This window comes from Lepisma saccharinum, chromosome 4 (assembly GCF_977018435.1).
Source record: "Lepisma saccharinum chromosome 4, izLepSacc3.1, whole genome shotgun sequence".
Classification (NCBI taxonomy): domain Eukaryota; kingdom Metazoa; phylum Arthropoda; class Insecta; order Zygentoma; family Lepismatidae; genus Lepisma; species Lepisma saccharinum.
The window spans coordinates 73,413,219-73,434,898 of NC_139232.1; the positions used below are offsets into that span (position 1 = coordinate 73,413,219).

Genomic DNA, 21,680 nt, shown 5'->3' on the forward strand with positions numbered 1-21,680 from the left:
GAATTTCTCAGAAAAGTGTTTCAACATCGTTTGGGAAGTGGAAAGACGCCACCAAACCCACATTTCCTGATGACAGCCAAGTTCAAGACAAACTGAACGCCAAGGCCTTCACGTCTTCTGAAAAGCCTATGGGACAGAGGACGATGATCCAGGCAACAGCATCTGCCAAGAGGAGGACTGTCAAAGCAGCAGGTGAGAATTTTACATCTTGTATATAATTAATTTAGCTTATTACTCCAAATGTGACACCAACGCAAAAAGTCTCTGTATGCCTCTGTTCAATAGTTGGGGATGCAAACAGGGACGGCGACAGGGGTGGGCACGGGTGGACAAGCGCCCACCCAAAAATTCCTGTGCCCACCCGATTGCCCACCCAATCAAATTCAACAAGTACATATACAGTACTTGGGATATAGGAATGATTCAATAAATAAGTGTATTCTGGTGTTCATAACATGTACATTTTACTTGTGAATATTATCTATGCTAGAAATGTTCACATATTATCATCCCATACAAAGCCAATTTTCTTATTAGAAAGTGAAAGTAATTACTAGAGCTATTGAAACAGAAGCTGTGATCAAATGAATACTTCCATGATTAAAAGCAGCTAGTAGGCTTAGGAGGCTCAAGATTATGCAGGGTATGATCAAGATTAGATGAGAATTTAGGGTAAACTTGAGGACTGCAGCTGCAGCTCCGGGACTTCACTGGGAAAGACTGGATTGAAAAGTACCACATAATGAAAAAAATAGGTACTTCGGATGTGGTAAAAAATATATAATGACAAACCACACCATGTCACTTGGCAAGACGTTATAACTGAAACTGTGTAGAGGGGATTGGAGTGAGGTCTTGGTGCTGTAAGCTTCGGGTCTCCACATACGTATATAAATCCCAGCCTGGGTATGGTTAAAATAATCTCGAAATAAACAAATAAAAACATCATCTTAGCGTTACTTTTCCAGCATCACAATAAATCATTTCGACTTTTTAATTATTATTATTATTATTAGAATAATTTAATCAAGAAGACTTAGATGGACAGGCCATGTGACACGAATGGCAGAGGACAGAATAGTTTACAGGATTCTTGTTGGGAAGAGACCAGTAGGAAGGCCAAGACGAAGATGAGGGATAACGTTGAGATGGACATAAAAGAAATCGGCAAGGATGGGAAAGATTGGATTGGTCTTGCCCCGGATAGAACCAGATGGAAGGCTTGTGTTTCTGCATCCATAAACCTTCGGGTTTAAGTATGCTAGAGAGTATAGTATAGTTTTAATGACGGTAGTTCTGCATTGAAATTCCAGAAGTGTATTTTTTCTTTATTTCATTAAAATTTTTATATACCTGTCATCTTCAAATATCAATATGGTATGCGAAATATCAATTTTATATTCGTTCTACTAATAAGAACGAATCACAATAATCACTACAATACCGAAGTGAATACATTTTGATAAACCAGTTATGTATGGAAAAAGCTACAGAATTATTCAATTGCTAATGACTGGCTTATCATATTTAGAAATCCTCTTTCGACACAAATTTTGCCACACGAATCAGCCGAAAATGTCGACAGAATCTGTAGATGCTGCTGAAGTAAAGAAAAAAAGTTATGTCACGTTTGTTTGTTTTTATGCCCACTTTTATGCTCAGATGGGCTAATTGGGACTAAACCTACAGTTTAACGTGTAGTCCGAACCAGTGTTCATTGTGCTTCCACCAGGAGAGGGGAGAGTGCAACACATGACCTCTTCATTATAATGCGACAGCGTTATGCCATTGGGGAAAAAATATACAGAAATAACTCGCACCAAAAGTGTCATTTTATCAGCACAGAAGACAAATTGAGACTTTTGGAAAACAACGTCATTGTTCACGGAATTAGTTGCCTTGATCCACTAATGAAACGCTGTGCAATTGAAACTACCACCTCAACTTTCTAAGAGGTACGACGTAATGAAACTCCATTTTTGGAAGAGTAAGTCGTGGTTGATTTCTTTTATTTTAAGTCATTTCAATTGTGATTAGATGAAAGTAACGAAGGGGCGAAAACAAATACATTCTGACACTCAAAATACAAACCCTCATAAATTATTACTTTGACAGTGGTTCCAGGTTCCAGGGACTCGTTGCCCTTAAAATAATAAAGTTTCCAGGGTATGCTCCACAGGTTGACATTCTAGTGTATTCGAAATGGTCACGCCATACAACCCAAGTCATCTATAAAAAATACATGAATTATTGCTGTTACGGTGATCAACTTCGATGAATTCCTTGTGTCCTAAATCATTTGTTTACCTCAAAAAATATGTTCATGTAACCATACGTGTGTTGCATCTCCCGCATTAGTAACATGAGAGTTCAGAAAACGAATAGCAACTTAGCTAATAATTTCTTCAATCCTGAACAGATTTTTCAATCTTACTTTTTATTACATATGAGTGATATTTTGTCAAAATAGCCTTTCATTAGACTAGGAATACTTCATGGACAATGAACAAAGAATTGGTTTTCCGTGTGCGTTTTAAATCATTCCTAATAAGACGTTCATTTTAATCCAAACATGCAGTGACGGCGATTGAGAAGCGGGAAATGGGGGATGCAGTTCCCCGCCACTTTTTGCACCCGCACTATGGCCTCTTTATGCTAAGCCTTTTCTATCAAGAAAAAGTATATTGTCCTTGCCCATCAAATGTTGGCACCCGATCGCCGCTACTACAAACGTTCAGATAGATTTGTCAGTTGTGCAAACCTTGTAAGCTAAGAAATGTGATCCCCAAAGGAGTAACAAAACTCTTTCAGTCAAAGACTCATACAATGAAAGTACTATGCTCAGGAACATGTCTTCAATTACGAGAAACTTCACGATTGTCTACCATCGTATTTTCTATCACTGTTGCTCCGGCTCCCGTGGAGGAGAGTTTAGCATATCGCACTACGACGTCAAGGGGTCCTGGGTTCGAATCCCGGCCTGGCCATGGATGTTTGTGAGTGAGTGTCCATTCATCAATTTCATCATGTCATCACTCATCCCCATCTTCGCAAATTAGCCAAAAGTGGCACAAAAAGCGAAGTAAAATAAAGCAAATCAATCAACTAATCAAATCAATCTATCACTGTCGCCGAATACATAAAATCAAGTATGTGCCTTGTATTTGCAACACAAGCTTAAACCTAATTCACATTTATTTCACTGTATTAACATGCATGAAATAATGTGGTTAGAATGTATGGCTGCACATGCTAAACACTTCCTTGAAATAATTGTGTCCATCAGAGACAAAGGGAAAGAAAATGGAACAAGATGGGAGGATAGATTAGAAAAGAATAAGGAGGAAAACATGATAAGGAAAGGGAAAAGAAGTAAGAGAGAATCGGGAGTGTAAGAGAGAGAGAGAGGATACATACGTCTTACATACACATATACAGTATACTATATATGGTCTTACATTTATACTGCCCGCCCTAATCTATCAATATGGCGCTTCTGCCCACCCAGTCGAAAATTTCTGGCGCCGTCCCTGGATGCAAAGAAAATGAGGAACTGAAAGCTCAAATCAATATGTGTTCAAAAAAATCTAGAGAGTGTACCAAGACAACCTTTCAAATATCGAATTACTTAGTTTTGTAGGGGTTCATTGCTGGATGATTATCAATTTTGGAACGAAACAAATTGAAAGCAAGAAAAACAACCAAACAAAAACAATTCAAACTTGAAGATTGTTCTAATTTGCTGTCGTTCAAAGTGAGTAAACTCTCACAAGTGAATTGAAAGGCACACGAAAAGACGCTTTAGGAGAGCGCTTTTAATCGGTTCCATATTTTTATTATTATGCAACGTGTAGATTTACCCAGAAAAGTCCACACTGCTTTCTTCTTTCTTGATAGTCTGAGGTTGTTACTTGTATCACACTCTTAAAGATTCCAGTTGCATTGCTTTTAATTATCAATTAATAATATCTCAGCATTGGGTTTATACGTGTTTACCTGGTACCTTTTAGAGGCATCTCGGTTATCCAGGGACGACAAAATCAAACTGCTGCAAAGTAGAAGCGGAACAATCACAACTAATTGGTAAGTACCGTTGACTCCATATTCTGTATTTGCTGTTGCATAAATATCGTTATAACTGTCTCCGAATGTTATTCTTCAAACAAAAGCCATTCTGTTTACTTTAAATCGAGGATTATATCTCGTACATTTTCGAAGGAGATTTCACCCAGTCCTAAAAAGCGTCTCTTAAATTTCAAAGTTAATATTTGCTATTTTTGCAGTTAAACTGACGAATGTTTAATTGCCGAGTGCTAAGCTTTCAATAGCTTGGAGAACATCAACATAACTACTGTCATGTGGTGAAAGTCAGTGAAAAAGATATCTCTCTTTTGCAATTTTTTTTTCTCTAAGTTGAATTTAATGTTATTTTGTTCACACAGGTAGTAGTTTAATTTTATTAAAATTTAAAATGGTCTAATTCATGTTCTGGACGGTTTTATTATTACGGAAAACATAATTCTACGTCTTGTAAATCCTTTCACTCTATTTCTACATTATGTAATCGACTTTATTATTTATGTGTGCAGTGGCGTGCCCACGGGGATAGAAGTTATAATCCCTCGTTCGGTTAAACTTTCCAAAAATAAATTAAATAAACACATGAAGTCCTGCTCCAAAATATCATATCCCCATTACGAAGTCTGCTTTGCCACTGACTGATTTGGTCCAATATATTACCTGATATGTGAGCATATGTTCAGCCCGCATGATTGCAAAGGAGCAGGAGTTTTCATTGATAGATAGATTGATGTGATTTATTTTACTTCGCTTTTCTGCCACGTTTGACTAATGATTGATGATATGAAGAAATTGATGAAGAGAGACTAATGAAGAACAACCATGTCCAGCCCGGGATTAGAACCCAGGACACCTGGCGTCGTAGCGCGCTATGCTAACCACTACATCACGGAGATGTTATACGCGGAATGCAAGAATATGGTTGGGGAACATCTTTTTGTTTAAAAATCACGTGAAATGGGTCAAATGCAGTTTACATAGAAAATATAATAGTCGCAATGAATCCTATACACAACAAATGGAATAATTGGTTTCAACTTAAGGGTGAAATAAGTAACAATGAAGCAGATTACACAGGTATACCTAGAAATGCATAACATGGAAATTTACGCCAAAACCACATACTACCCCTCATGAAAAAGGGAGGGGGGACGATGGGAGTAGGTGGTTGGCTTGTGAGTGAAGAACTCAACTCACTTACAACCGAGGTATCTATTCCCGAAAATAAAGCGTGTTCCGTATAGAACGCCGAATTTGAATCGAGTGCTATGTTTTGTTTCGAGGTTGGCAGACCTGTTCTTACCAATGTTGGTATTTGTTATCATGCCGATTAATGTAGCTTCAATTGTTTTGACACGTTTGTTGTGGTTACGATACAGAACAGTTTGCCAACATTTTACCAAAGTGGTGACCAGGAATGGCCGGCAAGGTCATGTGATCTTTCACCCTGTGATTTCTTCTTATGGGGGTTTGTGAAATCACAGGTGCACGCCAACAAACCACGAACCCTTTTGGAACTGAAGGCGGAAATCATACGGGTTATTGGAGGCATCGGGACAGACATCAGCGAGAGGGTCATCAATAATTTTGTGGAGCGTATAAATGCATGCAGACTCAGTAGGGGTGGACATATGCCTGACATTGTCTTTCATACGTAAATGGGAGATGTTACTGCTTACATATATGTGAAAAATAACTATTTTCATGATATTTTCCCTTTTTATTTAATTTTCTAATTCGGCGTCCTATACGGAACACCCTATAGTAGCAAATATTTTGGAAAAGTTGCTACGCATATGGAAAATTAAGGGGTGGGTGGATGTCACCTGCTCTGCGTTTGGAATAAACTGTCACCATTTCTGCGCTCGCCGAACGTTGAACTTTTGGGCAGAAACCGCGCAGAATTGTCGCTCTCTACTGTCAACTGCCCTCTGGTGGGAGAAACCAGGCCGCAAGTAAGCTACACGAAAATTTATAGTTGAAGTCCTGATTCGAATGAGACTTTACAACATTCAGAAAGATCAGTTTCCCTCTGATAACCATATGGCAAGTCCACGTGGAGCCATGTATATCCTCCCCTCTAACTTTTCCCACCAATAGCGTCCGTTAGGAACTGACAGTAATTGACAAGTCCACGTGGAGTAAACGAGAAATTGCAAATTCAGTTTCTGTAGAGATTTCATAACGTGAGGTTGCGGTTATCTTTGCTAGGTTGTGTTGTGCCAATTTATTATATATACATTTATATTATATGTATTGTATTGTATATGTATTATATAATACATATATATACTATATTGCGACTTCTACATTTGGAGCCACATGAAAGACTTAGTTTACAAGACACCGGTAAACTCGCAAGAAGAGCTCAGGGAGAGGATCTTAACAACTGGTCAACACATCAAGGACACCATCACATCACGAGTTAAGAGAACAAATGTCCGTAAAAACCTGCGTGCCTGCATTCGTAACGGAGGTGCTCACTTTGAGCAAGACTTATAATGTTCTTTAATTGTATTGTTCATTGATTCCATTCACAAGAAGATGAATGAAGTATTATTTCTTGTACACAAATGTGAATGTTAGCAACATTTGTACCTTGTTGGATAGCTGATGACACAAGGAAGTAATTTAAGTATTTTGTACGCTTCGTGTCATACCATTTTTGTTATTAATATGTTGCCAAGTAAACTTAGATTGGATTTTTTTATCACCACTTATAAGTTTAGATCCACCCGTTACTTACATGTGATTGTTATTTGGGACAAACTTTCTTTTCAACGAACCACTTATTTGTTAGCTATCAGAAAACGCTGAAATATGTGTCATACAAGGAGCTGTTTTTTCTCAATTCGCATTTTTATGTGGAAAATTGTCATTTAAAAAAAACAATAGAAATTCGATTATCTCAAAAACCACTAATTTTTGGAAGGGGTATCATATGGTCAAATTTATTGCAAATTGCCTCTACTTTAACCCCTTTCAGGGAATACATCTAATTGCAGGTCACCCTGTATAATATATGCAATGTAGAGACCTTGGGAGTATATACGACGCACGCTTTTAGAAGCGATATCGGGTGGGGCCACGCAGAGGGTGTGCGTGGCGATCAGCCAATGGCAGGAGTTCAACGTTGTACAGTTTAGGGATGGCCAGATCCGCATCCTGGCGGATCCGAAATCCGGATCCCGTTGGTTCCGGATCCTAAGGATTCGGATCCTAAAATTTTTCAGATCCGGATCCATAACTTTCGGATCCGGATCCGGTACTTTTGGATCCGGATCCGGATCCGGAATTTTCGGATCGGGATCCGTTTTGCCATCCCACATGCGCTTCTTTGGAATGTAAGAATGTGCTTATAACATATTGTTACCTGCTAATATACTTATATATATAATATACATACATACACACACATATATGTATAGTGTGTGTGCGCGCGTGCGCGATTTGTAATTAATTAATACACTTACAAGGGAGGTCTAAGTCTCCCCCTCCGATTTCCATGAAACTTGGCAGGTGTATTTTTCTTGCGCGCAAGAAGTTTCCATAAAACATGTCACTTTAAGATTCATCATAAGATGGGGCACGACATTTTGAACCTGACTGTCCAAGTCCCATGAATTTCCGTCGCCTACAGCCGGAGTTATCGTTCCTTGAAGAAACAAGGGAAACATCACCTTTCATTTCCTTCCGCCTGTTTTCTTCGTTGCCACCGTGTTGACGCAGCTGAGTTGTTGTGTCTAGAGAAAACTGTGGGTGTTAAACTCGCCTCGATATAAACAATGACCCTTCATTGTTCTGGGCGTTCTCGAACATCGAAAACCTGGGTCAGTTTGAGTTCAGCGTTTTCGTAGCAAGGCAGGTGTAAAATTATTCGCTTATCGTTAACTTGTGCGCCACAAAGAACAGTTTGTGAAAAGATTAAATACAGCCCTTTCGTGCGATAGTGTGTGTTCCGTGCGTTCTTTTTATTTTAAATAATGTCACTCCCAAAACTTAGCACCAGTAGTACAGCACCAAGGGTGCAAAATCTAATCATTAACCTCCAGGAGAGTGACTCGGAAAATGAGTTAAATCAGTGACACGGAGACCGAGGAAGACGACGAGAGCGGTGATGAATAAATGCCTTCAAACTTCTTTCAGGTATGGGTTTCTCGTATAAGCTACAGTGATGTGATATTATAATCCTGTGTAGAAATATTCACTATATTATTTCACTGTACTCATATATACTCTGCATGCATTATCAAAATAATGGACACATCGCAAATTTGCTGTCCTTCCCTTGCGATAGCAGTTAGTTTGGCAACAGCGCAGTAGCACTGGCTGGGTATTGGCCGAACTCATGTTCCTTCTAAAAGCGTGCGCCGTATAACGTCGCAGTGAATGAATGGATGTCTAAACACTGCAGGTAAACGTGACAACAGCGCTTCTCAGGAAAACAGGCGCTGACTCGAAACCAGATACGCATCCGATTGGCTTCCTCTCGAGCTATGTCAAAGTAACCGAACTGGCGTTCGAATCAGGACTTCAACTTTACAAATGTTCGTACAGTACACTAACCACTACCACGATAATTGTGCAAAATGAACTTCTTGAATGACAACGTGAGGAACAAAGTAGCAAGTGGCAACACCGCGTGCGTAAGCGCTGCTTCTCTGCTTCCCATTCGCTCCTTGTCGCCTAGGAGACGGCAAGAATCTCGTTTGTGATTGGCACAGAAACTATCGAGCGATCGCAAGCGCGGGAAAGGTGACAAGTTTCAACAAGCGCGGTATAGCTTCCACCCAGTGGAGTGCTCAAGGGGGTTGGTAGGCGTCATAACCTCCCTTCCTTTGAGCCAGTATTTCAAAGGAGGAAAAGAAAGAACGTGAAACAGAGGAAAATGTAGAAACAATATGGGGAGGACTACTAAAAAAAAGTATACGACCCCTCCACCGCCTTCTTTCGAAAATCCACGCCACTGCTTTCGCCATTACTCTCTAGCCCCTTTTAACTATCTTCGCACTCACTCCTCTAGTTGGTTACAAAGTGCAACACCGAGCCGTCTACTTCGTTGACTTCTTGTAAATAGTGTATTTGGTGCTACGCCGTTTGCACGACATTCTGGAGCGGTCTACAGTGTGGTGTATGATCACATGATACGTGCTCACCAATCAAATGAACGCTTGAAGCAGCATGCAGGAGGCATTTGTTTAACTTTCTGAACTTCAACACCGCTGTTCTTGAGTCCAGCGTCTGCTTGGTTGAACGTCATTTCCTTGCACCAGCCTGACTCAGGATACACCTGCGCTACACCTGGTGTCTAAAAGTGCAGCCAACTAGACGGGACCTCTGATTCACAGTGCGCGCCACTGATCATTAGATTGCCCTTTGTTTGTATTGTAATGCATCACTTTTATATTTCGTTTATACCAAAAAGTTTCTCAAGTAAACTTATTGAAGGTGGGGGACAATTCCACAAACCCTTTGCCACCAGGGTTCTGTGACGTTGGAGTATTTCAAGTCTGCACCACATCCTTTTTCGTAAAAAATTGTGTCGATATTGTTTCGAAATTAAAATTCCAATTTGGAAGGTGCCCTCTACTTGAAAACTTCTGAAGCTCAAAACCGGTGCAAACGAAATTTCCGTTACACTTTTGATTTTCTTCGCTTTCAAGTAGGGAGCGAGATCCCTAACTTTAAATTTAATTTCTTGATAACCGTAACGATAAAAACATCAAATATTCCAATGATCCTAGAATGAGGTGTTGTTGTTCTGAATATATTGTTAGTTAAGTGTTATTATTTGTCATTATTTTCTAGATCACCGGTAAGTAGTACTAAAACAAATACTTTATTTTACAGGTTCCAGTAAATTAATAATTTGAAAAAAAAAGCAGATTTTTGCCTTAACCCTCGAAAAAGAAGGCCTATCTTGGGCTAGAGGAAAAACTGGAGGTCCATTTTTAAAGGTTTCTTCAAATTTAGAGGGAAAGGGGTGGGGCAAGGGAGGGTACCGAGGGGGGGGAGAACTAGCACTGCGGAGGGGTGAATGGTCCGTGGGGGATGTAACCCAGACCGGGAGGGACGTAGGCACCAGCGGGTTGCTGAAAAAGCAGTCGTTGGTGAAAACTCTATACTTCCACCCTTTGACGAGCCCTGTCTGAATGGGCTCCTCGGGGATCCTGGTCTCGGTATCGGGGTGGTGTGATGGCGTAGGGGGCGTGGGTGAATGCTCCCCTCTGTCGGTGTTCGTGAGAGGCGGAGGAGGCCGTCCCTTTTCCCTCCTTAGTCGTGTAGGGGAAGGGTTGCAGGGGATGTAGTGGTTGCATGGAAACTCGCACGACTCGCTCCTCTACACTCCACACCGCTCGGTCCTCTGTCGCCTTGAAGCAGTTCGATCTCCTTTCCATTCATTCCAGTATTCTTCCAGTGACTCATGGTGCCACAATCAGAACAGCTATTGGAAAATATGGAACATCCTCAGATCACATTCTATTTGGACCATCTTACGTCGTTTATGTACGTCTCTAGGTGCATCGCGACAATGGGGATGAATAATAGAACAGACGATGAGACAAACGCATTGACGCATCCATACCCTTATCCTGGATTTGAACCTAAGGTCCCTGGCTTCACAGTACGTTTCACTAAGCATTTCAAACTGTGAGCCTTAAGGTCATTTTAGGGCTTTCACCTAGGGTATCGGTACCAGTATCGAAAAATATCGGTTGGACTTTATTCACCGATACTGGTCGGTACTTTCCCAGTGCTTTGATCTGTCGCGGAGTCCACAAGAATACTCCGCTTCATTTGATACAAGTTTTAAAACGTTTATAAAGTGGTTTTAATTGGAGTGGAATATTTACCCACTAATATTAGTCAAAATTTTGAACAAGTTTTAATTCTTACAGTTTTCAAGCAGCAGTATCGGTATCGTTTCAACCCTAGTTTTAACACTATTTGGCGGATATTGCTTTAATGATTCACAGTACATATATCACATTATACTATGCATTTAAGCGTATTTCGAAACAGCAACACATGCAACCTTACAATCCTATTTTCTGAACTGAGTTCAGAATATATATATATATATATATATATATATATATATTGAAGAGAGAGACAGGGCAGAAACTGTAAAAGTTACACTTTTCCATCTTTCCATTTCTAACTAACAATCCGACATTCAACGACAATGCTGCATTCCACAGAGAATACCTTAATTGTTTCAGATACATACCCTGTGTATGTAATTCTGGCCTCACCACATCCTGTAGGGATTTTCCACTCAGTATAGAGGCTTTGTCCATTCATCGAGAAGTAAGAACAAAGGTTATGGAATGAGTATAAAACATCCTGCAAGGTCAAACTCACTCTCAGTTGGCATTAAGAATTCGTAAGGTATAAGTGAGTGCGGGATCGTAATAGTTCGAGGTGCGTATAACTTAAGGTGCGAGACACCTCAGTAGGTTGGACCTCGAACCAAGGACACTACATGGATTAAGAACCTCTCGGTCGGATCTAGGTAAATGTGGAGAGAAATCAGCTTTGTCATCCTCTTCTTTCTTCTCCTTGACAAATAAGGCAATTACATTATAAAATGAAACCTCTGGCATTGCATAATTAGTTACATCCCTTGTGACTCTAAGATTCCCTAGTTATAAATTGAGTCACTTCATGGTGGAGGTGCGGGGCACAATGACATACGAAGGTAGGTACAGCTGAAACGCTGATTCGGCTAAATTCTTTTTCTTTCTTTCTTTCTGCGTCGAGCATCGACAAGGGAACAATAGGATGCTATTCGTGCAAGATTCGCAAAATACGCTTGTAGTCAACTCAAGTGAATTGAGTAATTCTGACATATTCATTTATTATTAACATTTCGTATAACAAAGGGAGGGATATAATGACTCAATTAAATTACATTCATGGATGGGAACGAGGGGGGTAACTTAAATTTACAATTTACATTTGTTGAATATATATACTATATATACAGGGTGTATAAAAACATGTGTCAGAAACTTCAGGAATTTATTCTTGACGTCAAAACATAACAACAAGTTCATATGAACATGGGTCCGAAAATCCTTCGTTAGGGAGATATAAAAGGAAATAATATTCATGGCACAAAAATGCGACATTGATTAAACACATTTACTTGTATGAAAGGATTTAATATTCATGGCACAAAAATGATACATTTACCTAACACATTGCCATTTACAAAAATTACTCTAAGTGACCACCTCCTACTTCCATTGATCCCCCGAGCCTGCGTTCCATACTTTGCCAGTAGTTGGTATCTGCGCCAAGGCCGGTCGCTATTTAATATTCGCAATTTAATTGCACGTACTTATAACTAATTTGCACGGGTTTTAATTAATTTGCATGTACTTAGAACTAATTTGCACGTACTTAGAATACTTTACATTTATGTATTTGCATGTTTATAACTTTTATGAATATATAATTATTTATTTTATGACAAATATGTATATAGAAGGTAATTAGAGGTACTAAACGCTATGCATATGTTTTTATATTCATTACTGCAAAGTATGTAATGTATGAATCGATAATATTAATGTTTATAATATTGAAAATAAGAGTTTACGGTTTATGAACCGCTTTGAATGGTGGTAATGGGTGTAGGTACAGGTCCAATTGCGATTTGGGACGGTCCCGGTACTCGAACCCGCGATATGCAACGGTAATAAATGGTTAGACCTATAGTGTATACAATGTATGTAATAATTTCATTATGTTATGAAAGACGGTGGTCTCAGACGCTAGACAGAAGACGGTGAACTCCGCGCTGAGGGTTGACGAGAAAGGAATTTGGGAGATGTGCGGTCAAGGTCAAATGACGTCAGAACGTCAGAACAAAGAAAGAACGCGAGAACCTGATTCACCAATCAGAGAACGCGTCGGTAGATTTTCAAAACCGGTTTTTTCCAAGGTTAACTAGAACGGGGAAAGCTATGCAATACTGTAGGGCAGGGGAAGGATTGAACCAGACAACAAAGGATGTCTGGGGATGCGCAGCAAGGGTCAATTTTTTGAAACTGTGCGTCGCTTGCATGCTAGAATATGTTTCTGTCTAAGTAGGCCAAGGTTTTCTACAACACTAGAACAAAGGATGTCTGAGAATACGCGATGTAGGTCAAATCTCTGAAGCTATGCGTCGCTTGTAGAACCGGTTTCCGCCGCCAATTAATATTCCGCTCAGGGTTGCCCTAAGGCACAGGACGCTTTAGCGCGTCGTTTTAGGCTAGAACGCTTGCATGTCAGAATAGGTTTCTGTCTAAGTAAGCCAAGTTTGCCCAGAACACAAGAAAAAAGGATTTTTGGATACCCAATTAGATTGGAGCGAGAACTTTACTTTGAACAAGGAGAACGAAGCGTAAGGGTTTTTTATATGTACTAGGAAGAAGGGAGAGCTATCAGGGACTGGACCTACAGTTTTCACTATTTGCTTTTAACACGGGGTATCGAACCTAGGACCCTTTGATTATTGATTTAGGTAGTAAATTTATGTTACTGTGTGCTATTTAACATAATATTGAGTTTATTTTTTACCAAACTTTGACTTTATGTCAAACATTTTCCCAGCTTATCCTTATTTTTATCAAAATAACACAATTTAATCTGTTCAGGAAAGACTTTTAGTTACATTTTCGACACACAAAGTGAGTGTTCTCAACTTCTATCTGTTTATTTCACAAGTTTAGGCTTATTATTAATCAAATAACACAATTTAATCTGTTCAGGAAAGACTTTTAGCTATATTTTCGACACACAAAGTGTGTGTTCTCAACTTTTATTTGTTTATTTCACAAGTTTAGCCTAACATTTACTCAAATAACACGATTTGAACGTGTTTTTTTATTACATCTTGGACACACACGCACTCACACACACACACACACCCACACACACGCACACACACATACACACACACACACACACACACACACACACACAGAGAGAGAGAGAGAGAGAGAGAGAGAGAGAGAGAGATTTTCCAAGTTTACAGGATTATTCTCTAGTTTACTCAAATAACACAATTTAGATGTGGTTTGAATTAAATTTTGTACACATGAAGTGTGTTTCGTCAAGTTTTACCCTTTTATTTTACAAGTTTAGGTTTAATATTACTCAAATAACACAATTTAATCCAGTCAGGAAGGATTTGTTAATATATTTTGGATGCACTTTTTTACTGATTTTTTGCAGGGTATGTATTAATTGTTATTTATTTTGTTTTGTATCATATATACATTTACAAATTTTTAACTTAGAGTTTAGTATTTATTTAATTTTTTCAAAAACACTAAAGAAAAAGTACTTTTAACTAAAATGTAAGCCACAGATTATATTATTATTATTATTATTATTATTATTATTAGGGTTTACTGATTTCCACTATGCTATTTTTGGTTCTGTATTTCTATATGTATTTATTTAGATCAGGTTACGCCTGCTACGTAGGAAAGTTTGTTTATTTTAGAGTTTGCTGAGTATTTTGTTACTTTTACACTAAGTTTCCTAAATATATCAGGTAGGGCTCCATCCATATACTTTTGTTTTTGCTGTTTGGAGATGATGCGATCAGCATCACTCTCCATCTGCTTTTTATTTTATGTACCCAATATTATTTTGAAGCTTAGTGAATTCTAGAGCCTATTTATGCAGGAGAGAGGGCTTGAAAATTTTGATCTCAGATAACCCACAACTATTTGTCAGAGTATTTAAAAGGATATTTTATATTTATTATGTGCCACTAGAATATCATAGCTTGCTTAATTTCTATGTCTGTAACGCTATTATTGTATTTCTAGCTAAGGCTTACTGGATAAAGTGCACGAAATGTTTATCATTTCGACTATTTACCTTTATACGAGGCCAAATTTTTAGTGTAACGAAAATTATTGTGTGTCTATGAAGACTGAATTTTTTTACCGATGGGTCCATAACTGGACGCTTACCAACATTGTTCCTTTTTTTAAAATATATATATATATAACCATTTATCAATATATTGACAATTCACAGGACAAGACGAAGTTCAAAGACAACTGACTATATGGACCATAGGTCCATTTGCTAAACTTTTTTTCTAAGCTAGAAGAATAATTTAGCCTTATAGCCTTTTTCAAGGTATTTTTGAAGTATTACTGGTTTTTTGGGTGCATCAACATTTGGGTTATTTCCATTTGGTTTATTATACGAGGCTACAATCACTATCTGAACACTGAAATCCTCTGATTGAAATTGAAAGCTCAGGCTGTAACTAGGTACTTAGTATGTATATCGACAATTTATAGGACAACACGAACCTTACAAAGGATTATAGGTTATGTAAGCCCACACGCCAGAGCCTTGTTAATCTTCAAGAAGCATTTACAGCTAATGCTACGAGGAAATGAGGTTGATTTTTTACTGTTTCACAAGAATGCTACCTTTTATACACCCAATATTTGCTTTTTCAAGTAACTACAAGTACCAGAAGTACTTACAGGCCAACTCTAACTAGACTTCGATTTATATAAATGTGGCAAAAACTATATTTCTGAGGAAGTACGCAAAAGCAGATTACCCGATTAAAGTATCCGAAAAACAGATTTTTCTATGTAAGTATATTTTTATTGACTGGATTATTTAACAGATCAAACAGGAGGACTGCAAAATTCATTAAATGTAGTTCTATAGTATAGGTGGTTTCAGAGATATAAAAAGAACAAATATAAGATTTCGCTTTTTTTTTTGCTTCTGAGGCTAATTGCGACGCTAAGGGTAAATGGCGAGGAAATGTAACGGAGGAGAAACAGTCCCAAAAGTTATGGGCTGCATGTAAGTTAATACCACAGAGATATTACAGTAGGTGTAGGTTCTACCACCAGAACATTTCTATTATAATAATACTGGTTATGCTGTACTGTTAAAGATGCTGATATTTGAGAAACTTAAAATCTTATTTGCAAAATTTTAAGATAAATAATAATCTGTTAGACTGTAAACATATTTTATATCCATTCTGCACAAGATCCGATGACAAAATTTAAAAATTGTAATCGCCCAGACAGGGACTCGAACCCTGGACAGATAGGTTAAAAGCCTAACGCTATACCAACTAAGCTATCTGGGCACAATTTATTCTTTTCTTGAAAAGTTAGTTATGTTAAGAAATATATTGAAACAGTTGAGAACATTTTTGGTCTGGTTCGACAGAGAAGGAGACAACATTTCCAAATTTTTACAGACTGGGTGTATTTTTCCACTATAGAGGCTTTCACTATATGTAATTCGAAACGCTAAAGTTCAGCTAGCTTCCAAAATTGAGGTAAAGATTGTGTTTGGCGAGCTTAAGAAGTTACATTTATATCCAGTTACGGACAAATAAAGCTAAAACTCTCAGATTTACTGTACTAGCCAAGTTTTAGTAACATTTTCCTTCACTATAGTACTAATACCAAAGAAATAGATATATTTTATTTATAATTTGACAAAATGTAAAAAAAGGTAAAGTGTTCCCCTGTGCATAGCACAACGCCATGAAGGCGTATAGGGGGTGTGGGGGTAACGCCCGACACTTTCTTGATCCGGTCGTGAGTGGGGGTGATGTGATCAGCATCACGCCCCTGACCGCCTTTACCCCCCAGGGTTTCCCCCAGGTACCCATGTTATTCGACGCTGGGTAGGCGCCGGGGCCGCTTCCACCGTTAGAAAAGTTCCCGGATTTGAACCGGCCGGGGATCGAACCCGGGACCTTTAGCATGGTAGTCAGACGCGTTACCGACTGAGCCACCGCGGCCTAGTATTTAATTCACAAAGTTAGGTAAAAAACATTATTTTTTTAAATATTGTTGCTGCCTTCAAATTTTATGTTATTTAGCCACTAACAACTGGTTTACACTGTTTGACATCCTTTAAATAGCAAAAGAAGGAATTATTTGTTTAGTATTTATACTACTTTGTATTTATTTAAGAAAACAATTCTACAGTTTAACTTATTTTTTACCAAATTCTTACTAATTTATATACGCCTTCATACACTCTAAATAACATAACTTTGATATATAAATTAGTAAGAATTTGTTAAAAATTAAGTTACCTAACTTTGTGAATTAAATACTAGTACATTTTGTCAAATTATAAATAAAATATATCTATTTCTTTGGTATTAGTACTATAGTGAAGGAAAATGTTACTAAAACTTGGCTAGTACAGTAAATCTGAGAGTTTTAGCTTTATTTGTCCGTAACTGGATATAAATGTAACTTGTTAATCTCGCCAAACACAATCTTTACCTCAATTTTAGCGTTTCGAATTACATATAGTGAAAGCCTCTATAGTGGAAAAATACACCCAGTCTGTAAAAATTTGGAAATGTTGTCTCCTTCTCTGTCGAACCAGACCAAAAATGTTCTCAACTGTTTCAATATATTTCTTAACATAACTAACTTTTCAAGAAAAGAATACCTTGTGCCCAGATAGCTTAGTTGGTATAGCGTTAGGCTTTTAACCTATCTGTCCAGGGTTCGAGTCCCTGTCTGGGCGATTACAATTTTTAAATTTTGTCATCGGATCTTGTGCAGAATGGATATAAAATATGTTTACAGTCTAACAGATTATTATTTATCTTAAAATTTTGCAAATAAGATTTTAAGTTTCTCAAATATCAGCATCTTTAACAGTACAGCATAACCAGTATTATTATAATAGAAATGTTCTGGTGGTAGAACCTACACCTACTGTAATATCTCTGTGGTATTAACTTACATGCAGCCCATAACTTTTGGGACTGTTTCTCCTCCGTTACATTTCCTCGCCATTTACCCTTAGCGTCGCAATTAGCCTCAGAAGCAAAAAAAAAAAGCGAAATCTTATATTTGTTCTTTTTATATCTCTGAAACCACCTATACTATAGAACTACATTTAATGAATTTTGCAGTCCTCCTGTTTGATCTGTTAAATAATCCAGTCAATAAAAATATACTTACATAGAAAAATCTGTTTTTCGGATACTTTAATCGGGTAATCTGCTTTTGCGTACTTCCTCAGAAATATAGTTTTTGCCACATTTATATAAATCGAAGTCTAGTTAGAGTTGGCCTGTAAGTACTTCTGGTACATGTAGTTACTTGAAAAAGCAAATATTGGGTGTATAAAAGGTAGCATTCTTGTGAAACAGTAAAAAATCAACCTCATTTCCTCGTAGCATTAGCTGTAAATGCTTCTTGAAGATTAACAAGGCTCTGGCGTGTGGGCTTACATAACCTATAATCCTTTGTAAGGTTCGTGTTGTCCTATAAATTGTCGATATACATACTAAGTACCTAGTTACAGCCTGAGCTTTCAATTTCAATCAGAGGATTTCAGTGTTCAGATAGTGATTGTAGCCTCGTATAATAAACCAAATGGAAATAACCCAAATGTTGATGCACCCAAAAAACCAGTAATACTTCAAAAATACCTTGAAAAAGGCTATAAGGCTAAATTATTCTTCTAGCTTAGAAAAAAAGTTTAGCAAATGGACCTATGGTCCATATAGTCAGTTGTCTTTGAACTTCGTCTTGTCCTGTGAATTGTCAATATATTGATAAATGGTTATATATATATATATTTTAAAAAAAGGAACAATGTTGGTAAGCGTCCAGTTATGGACCCATCGGTAAAAAAATTCAGTCTTCATAGACACACAATAATTTTCGTTACACTAAAAATTTGGCCTCGTATAAAGGTAAATAGTCGAAATGATAAACATTTCGTGCACTTTATCCAGTAAGCCTTAGCTAGAAATACAATAATAGCGTTACAGACATAGAAATTAAGCAAGCTATGATATTCTAGTGGCACATAATAAATATAAAATATCCTTTTAAATACTCTGACAAATAGTTGTGGGTTATCTGAGATCAAAATTTTCAAGCCCTCTCTCCTGCATAAATAGGCTCTAGAATTCACTAAGCTTCAAAATAATATTGGGTACATAAAATAAAAAGCAGATGGAGAGTGATGCTGATCGCATCATCTCCAAACAGCAAAAACAAAAGTATATGGATGGAGCCCTACCTGATATATTTAGGAAACTTAGTGTAAAAGTAACAAAATACTCAGCAAACTCTAAAATAAACAAACTTTCCTACGTAGCAGGCGTAACCTGATCTAAATAAATACATATAGAAATACAGAACCAAAAATAGCATAGTGGAAATCAGTAAACCCTAATAATAATAATAATAATAATAATAATAATAATAATAATAATAATATAATCTGTGGCTTACATTTTAGCTAAAAGTACTTTTTCTTTAGTGTTTTTGAAAAAATTAAATAAATACTAAACTCTAAGTTAAAAATTTGTAAATGTATATATGATACAAAACAAAATAAATAACAATTAATACATACCCTGCAAAAAATCAGTAAAAAAGTTGAAAACATCTCTTTGTGCATCCAAAATATATTAACAAATCCTTCCTGACTGGATTAAATTGTGTTATTTGAGTAATATTAAACCTAAACTTGTAAAATAAAAGGGTAAAACTTGACGAAACACACTTCATGTGTACAAAATTTAATTCAAACCACATCTAAATTGTGTTATTTGAGTAAACTAGAGAATAATCCTGTAAACTTGGAAAAAATCTCTCTCTCTCTCTCTCTCTCTCTCTCTCTCTCTCTCTCTCTCTCTCTCTCTCTCTGTGTGTGTGTGTGTGTGTGCGTGTGTGTGGGTGTGTGTGAGTGGATGTGTGCGTGTGTGTGTGTGAGTGCGTGTGTGTCCAAAATGTAATAAAAAAACACGTTCAAATCGTGTTACTTGAGTAAATATTAGGCTAAACTTGTGAAATAAACAAATAAAAGTTGAGAACACACACTTTGTGTGTCGAAAATTTAACTAAAAGTCTTTCCTGAATAGTATAAATAGTGTTATTTTGGTAAAAATAGGTATAAATTTGTGAAATAAACAGATACAAGTTGAGAACACACACTTTGTGTGTCGAAAATATAGCTAAAAGTCTTTCCTGAACAGATTAAATTGTGTTATTTGAGTAATAATAAGCCTAAACTTGTGAAATAAACATATAGAAGTTGAGAACACACACTTTGTGTGTCGAAAATGTAACTAAAAGTCTTTCCTGAACAGATTAAATTGTGTTATTTTGATAAAAATAAGGATAAGCTGGGAAAATGTTTGACATAAAGTCAAAGTTTGTCTAAGTCATATTATGTTAAATAGCACACAGTAACATAAATTTACTACCTAAATCAATAATCAAAGGGTCCTAGGTTCGATACCCCGTGTTAAAAGCAAATAGTGAAAACTGTAGGTCCAGTCCCTGATAGCTCTCCCTTCTTCCTAGTACATATAAAAAAAACCTTACGCTTCGTTCTCCTTGTTCAAAGTAAAGTTCTCGCTCCAATCTAATTGGGTATCCAAAAATCCTTTTTTCTTGTGTTCTGGGCAAACTTGGCTTACTTAGACAGAAACCTGTTCTGACATGCAAGCGTTCTAGCCTAAAACGACGCGCTAAAGCGTCCTGTGCCTTAGGGCAACCCTGAGCGGAATATTAATTGGCGGCGGAAACCGGTTCTACAAGCGACGCATAGCTTCAGAGATTTGACCTACATCGCGCATTCTCAGACATCCTTTGTTCTAGTGTTGTAGAAAACCTTGGCCTACTTAGACAGAAACATATTCTAGCATGCAAGCGACACACAGTTTCAAAAAATTGACCCTTGCTGCGCATCCCCAGACATCCTTTGTTGTCTGGTTCAATCCCTCCCCTGCCCTACAGTATTGCATAGCTTTCCCCGTTCTAGTTAACCTTGGAAAAAACCGGTTTTGAAAATCTACCGACGCGTTCTCTGATTGGTGAATCAGGTTCTCGCGTTCTTTCTTTGTTCTGACGTTCTGACGTCATTTGACCTTGACCGCACATCTCCCAAATTCCTTTCTCGTCAACCCTCAGCGCGGAGTTCACCGTCTTCTGTCTAGCGTCTGAGACCACCGTCTTTCATAACATAATGAAATTATTACATACATTGTATACACTATAGGTCTAACCATTTATTACCGTTGCATATCGCGGGTTCGAGTACCGGGACCGTCCCAAATCGCAATTGGACCTGTACCTACACCCATTACCACCATTCAAAGCGGTTCATAAACCGTAAACTCTTATTTTCAATATTATAAACATTAATATTATCGATTCATACATTACATACTTTGCAGTAATGAATATAAAAACATATGCATAGCGTTTAGTACCTCTAATTACCTTCTATATACATATTTGTCATAAAATAAATAATTATATATTCATAAAAGTTATAAACATGCAAATACATAAATGTAAAGTATTCTAAGTACGTGCAAATTAGTTCTAAGTACATGCAAATTAATTAAAACCCGTGCAAATTAGTTATAAGTACGTGCAATTAAATTGCGAATATTAAATAGCGACCGGCCTTGGCGCAGATACCAACTACTTTTGCCGTACGTTGTGGAAAACTCTTGTTGTGTTCCGTATTTGGTAAAATCCTAGTTGGATACGCTCCATCAGAACATCGACATTGGGGACAGTAAGGATTTTAAA

General features: G+C 37.4%; 1 protein-coding gene across 1 annotated transcript in view; it reads left to right on the top strand.

Moving 5' to 3' along the window:
- Positions 1 to 21,680, top strand: part of LOC145986974 (uncharacterized) — a 31,020-nt gene that overhangs the window by 2,947 nt on the left and 6,393 nt on the right. The window contains exons 2-3 of the mRNA XM_083121438.1: positions 12 to 192; positions 4,011 to 4,083. Coding sequence (XP_082977564.1) covers positions 129 to 192; positions 4,011 to 4,083 — 137 coding nt within the window. The 5' untranslated portion in view covers positions 12 to 128. The remainder of the gene's footprint in view (positions 1 to 11; positions 193 to 4,010; positions 4,084 to 21,680) is intronic.